Source organism: Phascolarctos cinereus, unplaced genomic scaffold, assembly GCF_003287225.1.
Source record: "Phascolarctos cinereus isolate Bilbo 61053 unplaced genomic scaffold, phaCin_HiC Scaffold_726;HRSCAF=1367, whole genome shotgun sequence".
Taxonomy (NCBI): domain Eukaryota; kingdom Metazoa; phylum Chordata; class Mammalia; order Diprotodontia; family Phascolarctidae; genus Phascolarctos; species Phascolarctos cinereus.
In genome coordinates, this window is record NW_027556098.1 from 380,602,969 (window position 1) to 380,624,405 (window position 21,437).

The 21,437-nt window shown below is 43.8% G+C and overlaps 1 protein-coding gene across 1 annotated transcript; it reads left to right on the forward strand.

Moving 5' to 3' along the window:
• Positions 1-3,884: 3,884 nt before the first annotated feature.
• On the forward strand, positions 3,885-11,966 carry PLA2G2C (phospholipase A2 group IIC). Its single transcript, XM_020973219.2, has 4 exons — positions 3,885-4,055; positions 6,201-6,345; positions 7,446-7,555; positions 10,965-11,966. The coding sequence occupies exons 1-4, from the start codon at positions 4,022-4,024 to the stop codon at positions 11,117-11,119; spliced, it is 444 nt and encodes a 147-aa protein (XP_020828878.1). The 5' UTR covers positions 3,885-4,021; the 3' UTR covers positions 11,120-11,966.
• Positions 11,967-21,437: the final 9,471 nt, after the last annotated feature.

Sequence of the window (21,437 nt, forward strand, 5' to 3'; positions counted from 1 at the left end):
TTCAGTCATGACCAACTCTTCATGACCCCATTTGGGGTTTTCTTGGCAGAGATACTGGAGTGGTTTACCATTTCTTTCTCTGACTCATTTTACAGATGAGGAAATTGAGGCAAACAGATTGAAGTGACTTGCCCAGGGTCACCTAGCTAGTAAGTGCTTGAGGCCGGATTTGAACTCAAGAAGATGAGTCTTCCTGACTCCAGGCACAGCTCTCTATGCGCTATGGTGCCACCTAGCTGCCATTGTCAGAGAACCTAGGTTCAAATCTCACTTCTGATGCTTACTTGCCTATGTGACTTTGGGCAAATCATCACTGAGGGCCACTGCCTGAACCTTAATTTCCTTATTCAAAAAGTGAGGGGGCTGGACAAGACGGTCTCTGAGGTCCCTTCAAGTTCTAGATCTATGATATGATAATGAGGATGAGGCTGAGGCTGAGGACAATTAGATAAAATAGAAAGAGGAACGGACTTGGAACCAGATATGGGCTTGGATCCACAGCCACCATATATTCACCTATGTGACTTTAGACAGCTTACAACTTTTCTGAGCCTTAGAGTCCTCACCAGGAAAGCAAAAGGGTTGGACTCAGGTTCTTTCCGATTCTGAAATCTGATGTGATCTTTCATCTAAGATTGATGATGTTGACTGTAGTGACAATCGTGACTGTAGTGGTGGTGGTGAAGGATATTGATAACAATGGGATCAGGGATGATGATGATGGGGATAACCAGGATACCATTGATGGTGGTGGCGATGGTGATATTAATTGGAATGTTGATTGTTTTGATTGGTGGCAACAATGGTAACAAGGGGGGGTGGTGTTGATGAAGATAATAGTGACAATGGTGTTTAGGATGTTGGTGGTGAGCATGGCGATGGGGTGGAGATAGTAATGACATTGACAGCCATAGTGGTGACATATGGATGGTGATATTAATGATGATGGTGAAGGTGGTGGTAGGGATAAAAGTGGGAAAGATGGTAAAGGTGATGTCACCGGCACTTATGAGAATGTTGGTGGCAGTGATGATGATGATGATAATAGTTATAGTGATGTTGATAAAGATGGTGATCCAGGTCATGATGACGGTGATAAAAGCAGGAACCAGGATAAGGATATTTGATAGTTCTTCTAGGAGATCTGGACTGAAGCATAAACGCCTTCATTCGGCCCTAGGTTGGAGCCCACAGCATCAATTCCATGTTAGCAGCTGCTGTTTAGTGGGAACACTTGTTCTTGATTTGACAAGCGACTTCCATATCCAGGAATAGGAACCCAATCTCCTGAACCATCTGTCCTCACTCTCATTATAGAAATGTCTGAAATAAGTAATTACCTTGTCACCCTTGGGTGACCTGATCAGACCACTTGGGGTAGTGGGCTGAGAAGGAAGGTCAAAGGCAGGAAAGCCTCATATATCCAGCTTCTTTGGGGGAATGGTGTGGTTCACAGGAGCCAATTTTCCAGATATCTGGAGTTCATGTCTTTGAACTCCCCAACGTTTTTTTTTTATTTTCACTACTTCCACAGAAAGCTTTTCTCAAAGTATTATTTATTTGCCTACCTCCTTACACAGAGCACAAACAGTCCTAACCTAGACTTACATGTGAATGGCCACTCCTAGGTAGAAATTGAAGATTGGTTCTACAGGGAAATTCATGACAAGTTCTAAGCTACTGACTTTTGAAACACAATCATTCATAAACTCAGGATTGTGTTTATAATAAGAATAATAATTTCAACCAGCAATTATTAAGGGCCTACTCAGTGACAGCTAGTAGATTGAAGGAGGGAGATACAAAGACTCAAAACAGTCCCTGCCCTTGAGGGGCAGATCCAATGGAAAAGATAACCCACACACCCATGCACAGATCAATGTCATCATCATAATAGCTAGTATTTACAAAGTGCTTTAAAGTTAGCGATGCACTTTACAGCATAAGGATGAGATGGCAATAATTATAATAACGGGCATTATGCATTCGTTTCAATCATTTCCAACTCTTTGTGACCCCATTTGGGGTTTTCTTGTCAGGGCCACTGAAATGACTTATCATTTCCTTCTCCAGCTCATTTTATAGATGAGGAAACTGAGGCACACAGAGTTAAGTGACTTGGTCAGGGTCACACCGCTAGTAAGTATTTGAGGCCAGATTATAATAGTAACATTAGTAATGTTGCCTTGCATTTCTCTAATAGCTTAAAGTTTACAGAGCACTTTCTTCACAACAACCCTATGCATGTACTTGGAAACTGAAGCTCAGATGATCATGGGTTCAAATCCCAGCTCTGCCATTTACTTGATGTGTGGCTTGGAGCAAATTATTTCCCTTCCAAAAGCCTCAATTCCTGAATCAGTAAAATGAGGACTCAGGACATAGCAAAAAAAAAAAAAATGCCTCTGTGTGTGTGTGTGTGTGTGTGTGTGTGTGTGTGTGTGTGTGTGCGTGTGTGCGTGCGCGCGGGCGCGCGTGCATGTGTCCTGACTTGTTAAAGAGGTGCTTGGTCGACTATAAAGTGCCATGAGAGGGTTAGTTCCCCTCTGTTGTAATTTGCTGGGGGCTGCAACACCAGGAAAACAGGCTTGTTAGGACACTGTGTAAAAGAAACAGCAAATGGTCTCTGAGTGACAGCTTCCCTTCTGTGGAAAATCTGCCTTCAACACCATCTCCCAGTCCCAGCCTGATCCTCTCATCCTAAAACATTTTCTTTTAAGAAGTATCTCCTGTCCTCTGATCCTGAGGAAACTCAATGCACCTGACCCAATTCAATTCAATCTAATCTAACAAACATTTATTAAGGGCCAGGTCTCAGTTCACTCCTCTGTGAAATGAGAGGTTGGACATTAGAGGATCTTTAAAAGACCTTCCAGCTCTAAATCCTATGGCCACATTATCTGGGAAATGCTGCCCCAGAATGATAAGCCTAGTGCATTCCTCTGCTGGGTCCTCTGACTAGATCCTGCCTAAGCTTCCGAAACTGCCTCAATCGGGTTTAGCGGGCTCTGTTACCTGGCCCACCTGAAAGGCAGCTTCTGCTCAGAAAAAGTTGTGGACAGCCAGGTTCTCTGTTCTCCCCTGTCCCCTTCCAGATCTCCTCTACATGCTACTCCCCATGAACCAGAGACCCTGACAATTCCCGAGCTAACTGCTTTGCTGCTGACTCTTGTCCAAAGTGCTGAATATAGCGTGGGGTCTTCCGGATTGGGGGAATCAAGGACTAACTAACTTAGAAATAAAATAAAGTAAGTATAATACCTTGTTATAACTTGTAGTTGTCTAAAACCTGAGTCATTAAAACCTGAAAATTAAAATCCTACCCCCAGAGAGCATATCATACACCTGCAGAGAAATCAGTTCTAGGCAAATCATTTCTTCTTTTATGGAACTCAACTCCCTCACTTGTAAAACGGGTTGAACTAGGTGACATTTAAGGGACTATTATATGTTTAAACATTTGATGTTCTAAAGTCCCTCCCAACTCTACCAGTCAATGTTTTAAGAATGCTCCCAGCTCTGTCATCCTGTGTTCCAAGCTCCCTCCCAGTTCTGACATTGTCTTCTAAGGAACATCTTGGCTCTGACATTCTCTGTTCTGTCTCCTCTCAGCTTTGACATTCTGTGTTCTAAGGCCCTCTCAGCTCTGACATTCTGTGTTCTAAGGGCCCTCCCAGCTCTGACATTCTGTGTTCTAAGGGCCCTCCCAGCTCTGACATTCTGTGTTCTAAGGGCCCTCCCAGCTCTGACATTCTGTGTTCTAAGATCTCTTCCTGATTTGACATTATGTAGTTCTATGAATAGATTTGAAAGATTTCTCCATTTCTAAATTCCACTTACTAATCCTCCCTACATATTTCTGCTTGTTCTGTTGACAGGACCTTTCTTCACTGTGACATGAATTAACGGCTCTGTTTCCTACCTGGCTCATACTTCACTGACTGTTCTATCTGACTAGATCTACTGCCCTTGAAGAGGAAGTGTGGCATTCTTCCCTTGACTCCATCTTGGCTTCTGGGTAATGAAGGTCGTCTCCATCGTTGTGGTCCTCCTCTGTAAGTTGCTAAATGCTCCGAAATAACTTCAGTGCCTTGTCCTCTCTGTATTTGCATCTTGTTTATAAGCATGGGCTCTGCTGGGAGGTAGGAAGACGGGGAGTGGGAGGGAAGAGAGGAAGAGCCACAGTCACCAGGTGGAGAGTGGGGGAAAAAATGGATGGAACACTCTTTTCTGCCTGAGTTCTCTAGGGACTGCAGTCCTGAGACTGGTTGGTTCCTTGGACTGTTAGTGTTTCACGTGATGAGGGCTAGGGTCCCATGAAAATATGTCACAGCTAGCAATATTTTCAGTTCTAAAAATGGAGGCAGCTAGATGGCCCAGTAGATAATGGACTGAGTCTGGAATCAGAAAGACCTGAGTTCAGCTCTTGCCTTAGACTCTTATTCAATGCGTGACACTGGGAAAGTCTATGACTCAGTTCCCTCCTTTGTGAAATGAAGGGGTTGGATTCCACGGCCCCTTCCCAGCTCAGAAACCATGGTGATGTGTGCCAAAAATACTTGTGTACGACAACACAGATCCATACCAAGCTTGGCTTATTTTCCTCTCTTCCATTCCAAAATTTTCCCAACTCTTTTTTTTTTAAATCATGATATAGTAAAAAGAAAACCAGATTTGGGTTGAGAAGAGCAGGAATTTGAATCTTCAATCAGGCTTAGGACCTGTGTGACTATACATAAGCCTTTCTCCCTCTCTGGGCCTCAACTGGCTCCTGTGGACCAGATCTCTTAAGATGCCTCCCAGCTCTACGGCATGTGACCCTAATCTACAGGATGGACCATACCCCATTCTCCCACTCATCTTCAGCTAGCACTGACACATTCCTGTAACATCTTTCTTGCCCCCAAAGTGTTCCATGGATGGTTGGTTTGCCAGTAGCCTAGAGGTGTGGCTAGATCCCCGTGACTGTGCTGAGCTTGTTTCTCCATGTTTGGAATGGGCTGAGGCTGCTGGACTTGCCATACCATGGACCTACAGGTCTGCTGGGGCATTGCTATGAATACTGGTGTCATTATCAGTAGCAATAACTAAGAAAGAGGTAGCTTTTCTCCTCCCAGATTTCATTTTTCCTTGGAAAATATTCCTCTTTATTTAGACTCCTGAAGACTCCTGGTCACATGTAATTAAAAGAGAAACATCTGGTTTGCTCATTAAAGAAAGAACACATCATTCTTTCTTCAGCTCACAGTCCCAACAGGTAACATTTGGACAGCAACATTGGAGATTTACAAAGAACTTTTACCTCCATGAACTCACTGGAGCCTTGTGGGGCAGGGCAGAGATTGCTGGTTCTATATTGCTCAGGAGGAAACTGAGACCCGGGCAGGAGAAGGAACTTGCCCAGGGTTCCATGGCTAGTGAACAGCTCTTTCCAATGTGTGTTGGCACTCTCTTCTAAATTGGGAAGTGACACTCAGTCTCAAGAAAATGATTGTCAAACACTTTATATCTCTCTCTCTTAAAAAGTTATATGTGTACATATATATGTATACGTTCATGTATGTGCACGTTTATGTGTGTGCCTTCTCATTGACTTTGCTGCTCATATTTAGGAGTCTGGAGACCTTGTTCCCAATACTGCTTGTTGGTTCTAGCCACTAACTAAATGGGTGACCTTGGTCAAGTCCCTTTCCTTCACCATCTAACATTCTCTTTTCTAAGGTCTCTTTTACCTCTAACATTCGGTGTTCTAAGGTTCTTCTCCAGCCTTGACTTTTTAATGATCTAAGGTCTTTCTCAGCTCTTTTCTTTTCCAAGGTCCCTCCTAGCTCTATCATTCTCTGTTCCAAGGTCCTCCTAACTCTCACATTCTCTGTTGAAAGGCCCTTTCTAGTTTCAACATTCTGTCTTCTAAGGCCCCTTTCCAGCTCTGACATTCTCTATTTTGAGGTCCCTTCTAGCTCTATGTTCCAAAGTTCCTTCCAGTTCTGATATTTTCTATTCTAAGTAAGGCTCCTTCCAGATCTAACCCTCTGTGTTCTAAGCTGCTTTCCTGGTTCTAAGATTCTGCGATTGTAAATACCTTGATAGGGGCCAGATTTCTTGCCTTGTGATTTCTCAGTTGCATATTGCCATGGAAACTTCATCCCTGCTTGGCTTCTCCCTATGAGGTCCCAGGTCCCCTATTTTCTCTTTGGCAGTGCCCACGCTGACCCACAGCAGCTTCTGGCAATTTGGAAGGATGATCAAGCTCATTACTGGGAGGAATGCCTTATTCTCTTACTATGGCTATGGCTGTTACTGTGGACTGGGGGGCAGAGGAAACGCAGTGGATGATACTGACAGGTAACTATACACCAGCCATAGTCTGTAGCCTTCTCTGGGGATTTTGCTTAAGCACAAAGGGAGAAAGGAAATCAGATGATTTTTAAATGTCCTTTCAGAACAGATCAATGAATTTGACATGAAGCTTAAAAAAAAAACAACTAGAAAAACAACAAATTTAATCCCCCCCAATTAAACATCCAAAGTAGAAATTCGAAAATCAAAGATTAACAAAAATAAATTTTAAAAAGCTGCCATTTAATTGAGAAATAAATCTAAGATTTTTTTTTAATTAAAAGAAATGTCTATTCAGAGTGTTGAGTGTTGAGGCTGGCATATTGCCAGCACATTCCTTGCAAGGGGTGGCCAACTTTGAAGGAGTGGGATGTTTTTAGACCTCTCTACCAAGGCAGAACTGAGAGGGCCTCCTGAATCACTGCCATAGCAATAATAACTCACAGTTAATTAATAGACATTTATTGAACACCTACTGTGTGCTGAGAACTATGCTTGTGCACTTACGTCACTCGCTAGCTTCCAGAGTTCTTCCACATCTTTCACATCCGCGTCCTAAGGGCCCTTTCAGCTGCAATGTTTTGTGATCATAAAAGGCTAGGGTTCCCATTCTGCAAATGTCCATCAAAAGACTAGCAGGATGAATCAGAGGATCAGTGAGCAGCATTTTTCTTCACATCTTGGGTCTTAGCATAAAATCCAAGATTTTTATCTCTCCTGCAATTGAACTCCTAAATTTACTCTCCTGGCCCTGGCTCCCTCTAGGGAGGGAGAATGTCAGGAGGGATGCAATATGTTGGTCCCTTGCAAAAAGAACATAGTGACAATAAGCAATATCCCCGTGGTGCTTTGTGGTTGCAAGGTGCTTTACCTGATCTCGTTTCATCTTCATAACAGACCTGGGAGGTGAGTAGCACAGGTTTGATTATCAATTGATGAGGACCCACAAAGCCCAGAGAGGTTCTCTGACTCCAAATCTCCAAGCCCTTTCGGTGGCTACCCTGTCCCTGAGAGCCTTTCCCATCGCAAGTGTTTCAGCTGCCTTCTTGTGGATGTTTAGGCCAAGAACATGCTCTTTCCCTTGCCTGTCGTGTCTCCAACTCCAGGTGCTGTCAGGATCATGACTGCTGCTATGCTGAGCTGAAGACCTGTTGTGGCTGTCAGCCAATGTTTAGCACCTACCAATTCCACATTGTCAATGGAAGTGTGATCTGCTGTGAGTAGACACCAGAGGATTAGAGAGGAGTCACTTGGCTCTCTCTCATAAGGGTTTTCTTCGCTTCTTCCTGGTTCACTTTTGTTTCCTTGATCACCCAGAAAGTCTCTAGGAAAGATTTAGGATCTGGGAAAGAGAAATATTAGACCTGCCTGGAGGGCTTTTGCAACATAGGATGTCAGAGCTGAGAGGGCCCTTAAAACATAGAATAATCAAGCCTGGAAGGACCCTTAGAAAATAGAATGCTTGAGGTAGGAGGGACCTTAGAACATGGGATAACAGAATTAGACAGGGCCTTAGAATACAGAGCACACACACACACACACACACACACACACACACACACACAGAATCAAAAGGAATGTTACAAAATTATAAAGAGCAAGTAAGAACATGAGAAGTCACTCCTACCCTGCCCCTCTGCAGAGGTGCAAACACTGCTACTTGTATTTTAACACTTTTTCAATACATTGTTTAGTTATGCTGATTTTTTTCCCTCTTCTCTGTGTTTTTGTCATTAAAAATTTGCTTTTTATATGTTCATTGGGAGCAGAAGAGAAAGGATGCCATGGGGCACCATGGCAATATGAAAAGAAAAACAAAATATAACAATAAAAACTAAAAGAACATAGATGGTCACAGTAAGATGGGAGCTTACAGCATCCGGTGTCAGAACCAGGAGAGACTGTAGGGCACAGAATGTCGATGAAAGAAGGGCCCTCGGAGTGTAAAGCTGGAAGGGACCAGGAGAGACTTTGAAGATTATTTAATCTACTCCTCTCATTTTATACAAAAGAAACTAAGGGTCAGAGAGGGAATTAATCTGTCTATAGTCATATGATGAACTAATGGCAGTCAGGACTTGAACCCAGGACTCATACTCTACAGCCATTTGTCCTCTACCCTCCCCGCTACCCAAATTCACCCTCTGGGGAGCTGGTTCACTGACTCCACAGGCTTTCCAAAGCACCGATTGATCTCCTTATAGCTTTCTAGTCTCAATTAGGGGGTGAAGCGGTTTCCTCCAAGAGCAGCCCTGTTGGTTCTTGAAATCCTGCACCCAGGGCTCAGCTGCCAGTCTCCTGTTGGTCCAGTTTTTTCCTGCCCCTGGTTGCTTAGCAACCAGCAGAGCCCAGGGATGCAGTAGAGGGGAATGAGAAAAACAACACCTAGTCTGTCCACGTTTCTAAATGTCATTGGGTGATCCATGTAAATAAAGGACCATACCCTGACCCCCGAAGCCAGTCTCCATGATGAGCGCTGCCTCACGGGGTGGAGCGGAGAGCTGTTATCTCTCAGTACGGGGGGCAGTTTATATAACTGCTGATGGCTTGTAGATCATAGGTGGTTTGTGGTGCTGGGGGGAACCTCCATGTGTGGAATGCTAGAAAATAGAATGTTAACTCTAGAAGGGACCCTGGATCGACACACTTATTTCAAAGGTAAGGACACAGGGCTCTAGAGTCAAATACTGCAGACTGGTCGAGGAAAATGAGAAGCAGGGCAGCTAGGTGGCGCAGCGGATAGAGCACCGGCCTGGGAGTCAGGAGGACCCGAGGTCAAATCCGGCCGGGACACATGATACTTACTAGCTGTGTGACCCTGGGCAAGTCACTTAACCCAGACTGCCTCACCAAAAGACTGAAAAAAAAAATGAGAAGCAAAGAAAGGCCATCAGATTTAGCAATTAAGCCAACCCTGACCTTAAACAACTGAATCCCAGCGAGAAGTGACGTGCTGGAAGTTACATGGGCAGGAGAGGCAGCCTCCAGGCCCCGGTCCCTGGAACAGATGTTCCAATACTGCATAGTCTTCAACTCACTTAGTAGCCAGGGAATGGGAGTGAAAGTGGGCAAGAATGTCACCACGACTTTTTTTTTTCAAGAGCCGTTTCCTAAATTCAACAAATTCTGTGAAATAAACACTTATTAAGCACCTGCTGTTTGCAGAACACTGTGACAGGTACTGGGGGTGGTACAAAGTTTAGGTAAAGCCTGGGCCCCATCTGCCTGTTTCTAACTGCTCCCATTCGCACAGTTCCGTAGGGTTTATAAAGCGTTTCCCACCCCAATCTTGTACTTGTACAATGTATCCATTTTATTTTATGTTCAATGTACACATTTTATGGATGAAGAAACTGAGCCTCAGTGACCTACCCAAGTTCACACAGCTAGCAGACAGCAGAACTGGTTTTTGAACCTGAGTCTCCTCCCTTGACATTACTTTTTACAACAAGTAATGCAGGCAGAGGTGGGGGGGGGGGAGAGAACAAAGCTTGGATAATTTTCTAGATCCTCTAAGGTCCTGGCCCTGTCCCCAGCCAAGCTTTTAATGGTGATAACTTACCAGCTGAGTGCCCAGTTTATCAGAGATGCTCAGTATGTGGCAGGGTGAGGCAGAAAGATTCCATGTAACAATAGCTGACTTGTCTAGAACACTTTACGATTTGCAAAGGGCTATAAGACAGTTACCTTATCTGACCTTCACAACTGTTCAGACAGGCAAGTCCTGTATCTATTATTATCCCTATACTACGGATGAGAAAACCGAGATTCAGAGAGGTTGTCACTTTGAACGTGGATCTTGCTTCACTCTGGGTCTAGTGTTCCTGCAACTCTACTTCATTATCTCCTACGTTGTCAATGTGAATATATGTGTGTATACATATGCTTATGTATATGATATGGGTTTGTATATATAATAATTATATATATGTATATATACATATACTTATTATATATCCTATGACACCCTCTAATACAACGATATATAATTGCCCATAAAAACAAAGCACTTAGCCTCCCAAAAAGCCTTACCCCAGACTCCCCCTTTCTGATGAAATATCACACTAGTGGTAGAAAGTGTCCAAAACACAAGCTCCAGGGTGGAGAAGGAAGAAAGGGGAATAAGCATTTTTATATAGCGTATGCTATGTGCCAGGCACTGTTCTAAGCACTTTTACAGATATCAAACTTGAGATGGAACACTTCCCTACCCCACAGGAAGGGAAGTCCTGGGCTTAGGAGGCAACTGTTGTCTTAGAATCACAGAATCTCAGAGATGGAAATGACTTTCAAGGGCCATTTAGTCCCCCTCATACATGATTAAAAATTCCCTGTCTAGCATACTCGGCCAAAGTATGCTTGGGGGGAGAAAAAAGAGAAAAACTACAGTCCTCCACCTTCAGTACCTTCAGCATTTCCCTTTTCCCATCTGTAAAATGGGCAAAAAATTTCAACATCTACTTCACAGGGTTGTTGTGGAAGGGACAGGGAGGGAAGTGTTCTGTTGGTTTTGAAATATCATTGAAATGGAAGCCATCATTATTATCTTTATGTAGAGCCTGGGTAGGATCCAGACATCACATCATCCCAACCTCACCTTTGCGGTGTTTTTTCTCCCTTCATAGATGGTGGCAGGAGTGGCAGGAGTCTCTGTGGGTCACTGACCTGTGAGTGTGACAAGAGATCTGTTTACTGCTTCAAAGAGAGCCTTCGCACCTATAAGAAGAATTATCAGTTCTATAGTCAGTCCCGGTGTGGTGTGAACAAGGTCATGTGCTAAGGAAGAGGCCAGGACATGGTGCTTCCCCAACAGACAAGAGACTCCCCCCTCTCTTAAAACTCTGCACAAGATTTACCTCCAGGAACACTTCCCAGATGAAGCTCAGCACACTTAGATCCAGAACCACAGATTGTTAGAGCTTTGGACGTGGACGTAGAATGTTAGAGCTAGAAGGGTCCTTAGAACCTAGAATGTCAGAGCCGAGAAGGATCTCAGACTATAGAATTCCAGAGCTGGGAGGGACCTTAGAGCACAGAATATGAAAACAGAAAGGACCCTTAGAACATAGAATGTCAGAACTAAAATGGACCTTATTGATCACCTCAGGTTACATGAGGAGTTCATGGGTCAGCACCCCATCGTAACCATAGGTCCTGAGTTCCCATTGTGTGCCAGACAGAGGACGTGTGATACAACGCAAAAACACCTGCAACAAAAAATACCACAAATAAAGTGAAAAGGAAATGTACTCAAAATACACACAGGTATACTCGCCTCACCTACAAATTGCCAGCAGTACTAATGGGTGTGGAGAGCACGTGAGACCAGGGAATATACAGCACTGTGGCTGGGATGATTCACACCTGCAAGTCGCAGAATTGCTAAGTGCACAGGCGATGTGATCAGGCAGGCTGCCAAGTCCCTTCTCTCAATCACCAGGTCTCTGCTGGGCATTGCATGGATGCCTACTTTCTGTTGGATTATCTCTGCTGGGTGTCTCCACTGGTCTCTCGGGCTGCTGAGCTACTGTCTGATACTATCTGCTGGGCCTTAGATATTTAATCTCTTCAGGAACATCTGTTGACATTTACTGAGGTGCTATGACTGGAAAACCTCTTACTGTCAGGGAAAGCTGCGGCTCTCAAAATGTATAATTTGAAGGTTATGAACCGTCAGATCCATGTAGGCAGCCAACGAAAGTCGGCAGCATGCCCCAGATTAAATTTATTCTTTTGATTTTTTTTCTCCTAGTATAATCTCAGTGTATTTGATCCCAGAAACTGTCTGATTTAGAGTTAGAAAATTTATTTTAGTGTCTGTTAAATCTTTGATTATAGTCTCCCTATCTCCCTATACCATTTTGGAAATTCCACTCTGCCTCTTCCCTTTCCAAAAAATACACTGGAGTTGTACAGAGAGACAGTGATGACAGCCTTTTTCTCCCTTATTCTTTGATTCACATGCAAATGAAGCTACAGACAGAACATTTAGTTGAAGGGAGCAGGGCCGTAGTGTCCACCATGTTTCACACTGCTGCCTTTGTTACAAAAGTGCTGTTATATTTTGTGTTATAATGTAGCTCACCTTTCCTCATACAAACGAGGAAGATGAGACCCAGGGCAATGAAATGACTTGTCCAAAGTTACATACTAAATCGGAGTAAAGTTAGGACTTACATCCAGGTTTCCTCACTACTAGTCCCCCTGGAAGGAAAATGTTCTAAAAATGTCTCCTGGAGAGTACCTTATCACTTTAGAGTTTTCATGATTCCATGAAGTATTCATGGGTGATGAATGGGTGTCTTCCAGACTTTTCCCATCCTACCCCTTCAGCTTTATATCCACCCCTCCACCTAAAACTTAAACCTAAATGTAGGGCTTCTAAGGGTTAAAACAGATTACTCAGACTTCACTTAGAGGTTGCAGGGAGGAAAAAGTGGTGGACTGATCACTCAATATCATGAGATTCAAAGCCGAAAGAGACCTTTGACTTTATCATTTTACAGATAAGACTGAGGCTCAGAAAATAGAAATGACTTCTTCATATAAACTATAAGATCAGGGATTCTGATTCCAAATCTAGTGTTCTTTCCAATGCACAATGTAATTGCCTCTTCCAAAATAGGATTGGTGGAAGATACCAGCCCCATCCCAACGGTGGCAGGCAAAGCCCTAGAAGGGCTGAGAGCAGAACACAAAACCAGGAGTGAGAAGTTGTTGCCATGTCTCTTAAGCCCTTCAGAAGCACAAACACAGAATTTCCTTTTCAACTGCTTTAGTTCTGTCCTCCATAGAAACCCACAGCAAGGAGGGGAAAAATGAAGAGTAAACAGCTAAGCTTCTCTCTTACCTCCCAGTTGAACAGGAAAAACACCATGAAAATGTCAATAACTAAGGGAAGAAAAGGTGGCAGGAGGAAGAGGTGTTCTGGCAAGGGAAGTGACTGCTATTGACTTCTGGTGGAGAGAAGCCAAGTGTAGCTGGAGACAGAGGGAAACATACTATGAGAGGTGGGAACATAGGGAGAGAGGGAGAGAAGGGGCTAGGAAAAGATACACCAAAGAGAAGGATAGCCTTGGAAGGAGGAATTCAGGCAGTGTCCAGAGAGCATGGCTAGGAAAGATAGTGATGGAACCTGGAACCTAGCCTCCTGGGCCCTCTTCCAGTCTCTGATGTCCCAGATTGTAAATGAATGCCTCCTGATCTCCCCCGACCCCACTCAAAAAAGTTCTCTCTCCCTTCAAGGGAAGTAGTAAGGATTTTAGATAAGCATGGGGTGGAAGCCAGCTATCGTCTCCCATCTATAGTTCCTGGTCATTAACCCAGAGGCCAAAGACACATTTGGATCATATCACTGTGACCTGTGGCCCAGGGGACCACCCCCCACCTCCTAGAGAGGGCTCTGATGCTGGGTGGACCAGTGGACTCAGATTAATCCTGGTGGTAACAAGACCCCAAAGAGTAGTGAGCAGGTTTTTTCTAACTCTTTGGCTCATTTTGCCCCCACTTTGGAGTAAACTTCTGGGGAAAATCTCTAAAACGAAGCTTAGGTATGGCTCATGTTTGGGATTTCCCCAAAACTGGGCTATCAGGATCCCTTCTAGAAAAGGTACTCAGATGAATGAAATATAGATAAACAGGTAGGTAGGTAGGTAGATAGACAGACAGACAGACATATAGGTAGGTAGATAGACATATCTATGTATGCATATGTGCATGTATATATACATCTATCTATATTCATAGAGAGACAAAGATAGAGACAGAGAGACAAAGACACAGAGAGGATATAGGGGTATCCTATACCTATATTGTAATGGACAACTATACATACATATATAGGTATATAGGATATATGAGCTAAATGTGTATAGGTATGTCCTATACCCATCTGGTATAGGATAGCTATATATTTCCTCCACCACAAAATAAATGCTTAAAATGCAAAGGATTCATAAGGGCACACTAGAAAACACTTAAGACATGAAACAATAAACCATCACACCTATTATATTTTCCCAAAAGGTAAAGGCATTTTGAAGGATTACTGAATAGACATTTCACTTTCAATCTCAAGCCAGTACTGTCTAAATGACTGAAAAGACACAGATTTACTGGCCTACTAGCCGTGGCTCCTTTCAAGTTCAAAATGAACTTAATGGTTTTCTCCTCCTCCAAAAAGTAGTATAGCTGCAGGAATTTCCTCCTGCTCAGCTGAAACCAACTCAAGAATCTAGGAACTCTTGACCTTGAAAAGTAGCCATCAACGATGGAAATACCCATTTCTCAGGATGGTGTGCTCTGGGAAAGAAACACAAAACAGGGAAGGCAACCAGGGATGTGAGACCCAGTCTTAGGCTCCTGTGTTCTCACATGTACTTATAGCCAACATCGTCTCTAGAGGAGTATGTGTGGGGAAGGGAAAGAAATCTTCTAACCCCTTTCCCCACCCCAAGACCAAGAGAGAACTGGCAGAATCCCAAAGAAATACCCCAAAAAGAAGGGGAAATAGAATCCAGCTTATAGCCACCTGAGCATGGCGATTCCTTCTGGCTCTATCGACTGTCATCTATGATACCATCCAAGTCATAGGAATCATTGAGGAGTTAATTGTTGGTTAACTTGTGTCTTTAAGAAAGAGGCCAGCCTGCATGTCCTACAGAAAGGGACCAGATTATGTGCCCTTCTCCATGGGAAATGCCCCAGAGCAGCAGATAAGGAGAGTAGGTATAAGGTGGGGGATGGTGTGGATTCCCTGATTATCCCTGCCACTCCATTCTTGTCAAATGGCAGGTGCAAAGAACCAGTGTCCTTTGGGTCAATTTAGTGTTGTAGAGGAGATAGGACAATCTCCTCCTACCACTGTCATTGTTCAGATCTTAAAAATGGATACCATTAACTTCCTAACTGGTTTCCCAATCTCCAGTTCACACAGGTGTTAATATCACTCTCCAGCTCAAAAACCTTCAGTGGCTCCCTTTTGCTTGTCAGACGAAGTATGGACTTCTTAGCCTGGCATTCAAGGCTCTACACAACTTGAATCTAACCTTTCTAACCTGATCTCATAGGATCATAGATTTAGAGGGAGAAGCCACCTAGTTCAAGACCCTCTAGTTGTATAGGAGACCATCTAGTTCAACCCCTGATTTTATAGATGAGGAAACTGAGGCTGGTAGAGATTAGGTGTCTTGGCCAAGGTAGGAAATAACAGAGCTGGGATTTGAACCCATTTCTTCTGACTCCCAGTCAGACATGTCTCCTACTCTGTTATGCTCTCTCTCATCCTACTCCCCACTGTGTAGTTTGTGTTCCAACCAAACTAGATATTTGCCATTCCCGTATTCTTGTCCTGCCCTCTCTTTTATTCAGGCCTTTAAATATGTAATAATAATTATTATTATACCTAGCATTTATATATTGCCTAAGGTTTGCAATATATTCCACACATATTATCTCATTTGATCCTCAAAATAACCATGCAAGGTAGGTGCTATTATTATCCTAATTATATAGATGGGGAAACTTGAGCTGAGAGAAAGGTTCAGTGTCTTGCCTAGAATCACACTGTTGATAAGTATCTGAGGTCAAATTTGAACTCAGCTCTTCCTGACTGCAGGCCCAGAATTCTGTGCACTATGGTGCCCCCTAGCTGCCTTCTGGCAACTCTTCTAAGATCATAAATGGAGAAGATGTCAACTTGCATCCATGAAGGAAGTAGATATATTAGGGCAGGGAACCTGTGAACTGAGTCCAAGCTTTACAGAATAAATCCTTTTATTAAGGAAGTTTGGATTCAGTCAAAGGGCCGCACTTGAGGACCTAGAGGGTCACATGTGGTCTCGAGGCTGTAGGCTCCCCATCCCTATAGGAGCTCCCTATATCAATTAAATCAAAGCTCCAGTCCCTATCCTGATTATGAGCTTACCCACCATTAGCAAACACAAACATTCCAGGGCATATAAAGAACAGAAAGAGGAGAACTTATGAAACTGTGAACTTTTGTTACCTTCAATCTCACTCTTTTCAGTGCACACCTGCCTTTGTTCATGACCTTCCCTAAGCCTTGAATGGACTCTGCTTTACCCCCAATATGTACCTGCTGGAATCTTCCTATCCTTTAAAGCTCAAATCAGTTTCCACCCCTTCTGAGATGCAAATCATCTTCCCTTCCTAAAATTCTTCCAAGGATTTTCCTTACAGGATCATCTCTCTCTTCAACATTTATGATAATCCATTTATTCTATTTTTCCTGTGTGCATGTCTAACCTCCCTAACTAGATATAAACTCCTAGAGGGGAATAACTGTGCCTTCTTCAGCTAAACCCGGAGCAAAGGGGGCCTTGCATGTGGGAAGGACTTAATAAGTGTCTGGTGAATTTAAAAGGAATTAGCCTCTGTTTCTTATGGGATTTGTCCAGGGGCTCTAAAGGCAGTCTCCAAAGGGGAGTCTTAACCTCTTCTGAACAATAGTTGAGTTACTAGAATATGTGGGTGGCCTTCCAAGAGAGTGACTTTAGAAGAAAATAGTGCTAATTTAACATGTTAGCGCTCTAGATAACTCTCTGAGATTATAAATTGTGGAGAAGGTGCCAGCCACCATTGGTAGAGGGAGTCTCCTCACCTGGAAGTTCTCTGTATCAATGACATCCCTATTTTGTTTTTATATCACCTGAATTTCAGACTTTTCCCTTCTCCTTACTCCTGTACCAAACATGTCATCCACATGTAACAAAGATAAAAAAAAGAAAGAAAAAATGAGTTCAATAAGTAAGCCAACACACCAGCAGTGCCTGACGACACATGCAGTACCCCATGCCCATAGTGCCCACTTCTATAAAGAGGGGAGGAATAGGCATTTTCTGAACTCTTCTCTGGTGCCAAGCTTGGTCATTATAATTGCCCACATGCTATGTACTTTAGCCATCTATATTGGTGTCTTCTTCTCCTGTAAGCTCCAGAAAGTCCCAGCTGAGTCGTACTTAAACTTTGTGCCTAGATGGAGCAGCTAGGTGGCACACTGAATAGAGCACCAGTCCTGAAATCAGGAAAATCTGAGTTCAAATCCAGCCTCAGAGACATGCTAGCTGTGTGACCCTGGGCAAGTCACTTCACCCTGTTTGCCTCAGTTTCCTCATCTATAAGATGAGGTGTAGAAGGAAATGTCAAACCACTCCAGTATCTTTGCCAAAAAGACTCTAAATGGGGTCAGATGCAACTGAAATGACATAACAGTACTCTGCATACAGTAGGTGATTAATAAGTGCTTATTGGATGGATGAATGGAGGTTATTCATCCCTGGGGCCTCTTTAAGGAAGAGTTGGTACGAAGATCCAAGCCCAGAGTATATATGTGTTTGGGGCTGAGGGAAAGGAGGTATTAAGAGGGAGGGAACACTTTTCCTCCATTTTCATATACCAAGTTGTCTTAGAATGTGTGAAAGCTACCAAGTGGAGGAGTAACAGATGTATGTGAATGTGACGGTGCTGTGATATGTGTATATTGGTGTGGGTGTATTACAAAGGGAAGGGGAGGGGGTGTTGGCACTACTCAGCTATGTGTGAAGCAGAACGACTGGGTTTGTAGTGTCCAAGCAAGGTGTCTGGCTTGGGTGGCTCAGGAGTTTGGGGCCCAGCACTGGTGAGGCCGAGGTCATGAGTTCAAACTCCCATAGGCATGGGCTGTCTAGCTTCCCTGGGCAGCCTTACTGTCCCTGGCTTGACCTCAGGGCGATGTGTGTAATTGGTCATAGTTTGGAATGGACAAGAGGCTGTTAGGAGGACAAGGAAAGGGAGGCATTCCCCATCAAAGCCTGGAAGACCTAAATGTAGAATAAATTAAAGGCTGCTCTTCTTCAGATAATAAGGAGTAGACTTAGAGATTTGGGGGGGAACAGATTTCTCTTTGTCTCTTTCCTCTTCCTCACTCTCCACATCTAATCAGCTGCTAGCCAGGTACATGCTCTATCCCTCCAGTAGAACATAAGCTCTTTGAGGGCAGGGGCTGGCTTTTTTAATTTTTTTCTCTCCCTGGCTGTCTGGCATACAGCAGGCTTTTCATAAATGTTTGCTGAATTGAATCCTGGTCAGCTCTCCCTCTAAAACTTCTTGAATCTGTGCCCTCCTCACTCTTCCTACAGTTGCTACTTTAGTTAAGTCTCATTTTTATTGTTTAGTCGTGACCTCATTTTGGGGGTTTTCTTGGCAAGGATACTGCAGTGGTTTGCCATTCTCTTCTCTAGCTCATGTGACAGATGAGAAACTGAGGCAAACAGGGTGAAGTGACTTGCCCAGGGTCACTGGGCTAGTAAGCGTCCGAGACTGGATTTGAACTCAGGAAAATGAGCCTGACTCCAGGTTCAGTGTTCTATCCGCTATGGCGCCCCCTAGCTGCCTAGTCTCTTATGACCTCTCCCATGAGCTCTCCCAGTAAGTTTCCTAACTGGTCCCCCTGCTTCCATTATCTCCCTTCTCCAGTCCATCCTTCTCAAAGCTACCAAAAGAATCTTCCTGAGGTATAGGTCTGACCAAATGGCTGTCCTGCTCAAAGACCTTCCACAGATCCTTACTGCCTAGGGGACAAAAAAGTACTAACTCCTTAGCCCGGCATTTAAGGCCCTAGACAATCTGACTTCCACCTACTTTTTCAGACATTTCAATCTAACTCTGTATGTTCTATGTTCTAGCCAATGTTGCTATTTGCTTTTCCCTAATCTCGTCCTGCCTCCTCCTGCATTGATACCTTCACTGAGGCTGGCCCCAGTGCCTCCTTCTCTCTGCCAGGAGACCCTTATCTTCCTTCAAGGCTCAATCCAGGTGCCATCTCACCTGCGACATACTCCCTCATCCCACTAGAAGTGATCCCTTCATCACGAATCTCTCCTTCTTTTCTTTGACTTCCCCCATGCATTTACAAGACACCAACTTGTTGTAGCTGGAGTACCCAGTTACACCCCAGTAAAAATCATTCCTCCCTCTACCAGCTCCTATGCAAGGCATGAAACCCAAGAGACAAGGTTAGTTCTTTCCCAAGGCATGAACTTGTCTTGCCAAAGGCATTTGTTTCTTGTTGTTGTCATGTTGATAATGAAATCCATAACTAGCTAATTCACCCGAGCTCTAGTCATGGGCTTAGTCTTTAGAAGAAGACTGAACATGGATTCCCCAGACGGGAGAACTGAAGAGAGAGAGGTCAGACAGAAAGGGGCAAAGGGTCACATACAAACATAGACTCAGTTCCCTGGAAAAAGTCCTATGGTGGGGACAGTGATGGAGGAGTTCCTAGACCAAGGCAAAGACCTGATTCAAACCAAGAAACCCACCAGCAGGCAGTCACAATTGAGGGCAAGATGACGGCCTGCTTATTTTCATCATGGTTGTAGATATAGCTTGCTTTCTATTTTTTGTCTGCATAGACTGTATTTTACCTCTTTTTGTATCTTCACTGCTTAGCATAGTGTCTGGAACATGGGAGGTACTTAATAAATGTTACTGACTTGAATTGAATTGAATTATTGTGCATTATATGGACTAGTGGGTCATCTAGGTGGTCTAGTGGATAAAATGCCAGCTGAAGTCAGGAAGACCTGAGTTCAAATCTGGCCTCAAACACTACTAGCTGTGTGACCCTGGGCAAGTCACTTCACCCTGTCCGCCTCGGTTTCTTCATCTGTAAAATGAGCTGGAGAAGGCAGTGGCAAACCACTGAAGTAACTTTGCCAAGAAAACTCCAAATGAGGTCACCAGGAGTTGAACACAACTGAACAACAACAAAAACTATGGATTGTATAGGGGTGGGAAGAAGAGAAGTAACTGTTTAATGACCCAAGGTTCTTCCCCTGATTGGAGAAGGGGGAGGGCCCCATTGTGGCAGCATCAGTGCAAGACAAGTATTCAGGCCCTTGAAGGATAAAGGGTCTTTCTGAGAGTGGGATCCAGGATACCACTGCAAGTTGGGAAGACTATATTGGTGCCTGGGGAAGGTGCAGACCCACTTGGGGAAGGGGGAGATTGCTTGATTTTTTAGCATCATGAGTGTTGTCCTTTTTGGGGAGATAGTAGTAGAAATCTGGAGGCCCACAAAAGAGAGAAGTATCTTGACTGTTAATGGGCTTAGGTGCAAGTCCTTTTACATTTTATCTTAGCTTAAATAGAAATCCTATTCTACATTCAAATGTGGGCATGTATGCAAAGCACTCAGGAAACCTTAAAGCCAAAATATCAATAAATGTCCAATTGAGCTCGGAATGTCTGTAAAGAACCACAAGTCATATGATATTCTGATTATCTGTAGCCCTTTCTTATCCCTGCCTATTACAGTGTAAGCTCCTTGAGGTCAGGACTGTGTCCCTTTTTAATCCTTATATCACCTAGCACCAGGTACAGGGTCTTTATGTACATATGCAATAAATCAATTGAATTGAGGGAGGCCAAACACAAAACAGGACACTGTGGTTCTGTATTCAAAGACGGTTTTATTCAGTTTAGACCCAGATACAACTGTTAAGAGAGGTTCATGATATTTAGAGGACATTCCATACACTGTCCCTTACCCCCACTCCCCAGCACACTTTGAGACTGATGTCACAGAAGTTAAACTGACCATCTCCTTCAGAGCCAGAATCCTAGGCTGGAGAAACAGAGGGGCTGACCCAGGTGAACACCACTCGGGATGCTTGGGGGACGGAGGTACAGACCATGTGCTCAGGGCATGGATGGATGACTTTTACTGTCATTCAGTCAGTTTTTTCCAGTCATATCTGTCTCCTCGTATCCCCTTTTGGGGTCTTCTTGGCAAAAATACTAGCATAGTTTGCAATTTCCTTCTCCAACTCATTTTATAGATGAAGTGACTGAGGCAAACAGGGTTAAGTGACTTGCCCAGGGTCACACAGATACTAAGTGTCTGAGATTGGATTTGAACTCAGGTCTTCCTGACTCAGGCCCTGTGCTCTATCCACTATACCACTGTGCCTGGAGGGATGGCTCCCTGCACTGAAAATGGTACAACAGAATGAAGGCCTTGGAAACAGAAGGTCTGGGTTCAAATTCCAGCTCTGCTACTTACTGTCTGGGTGACCTTGGTAGAGTAAGTAAATTAA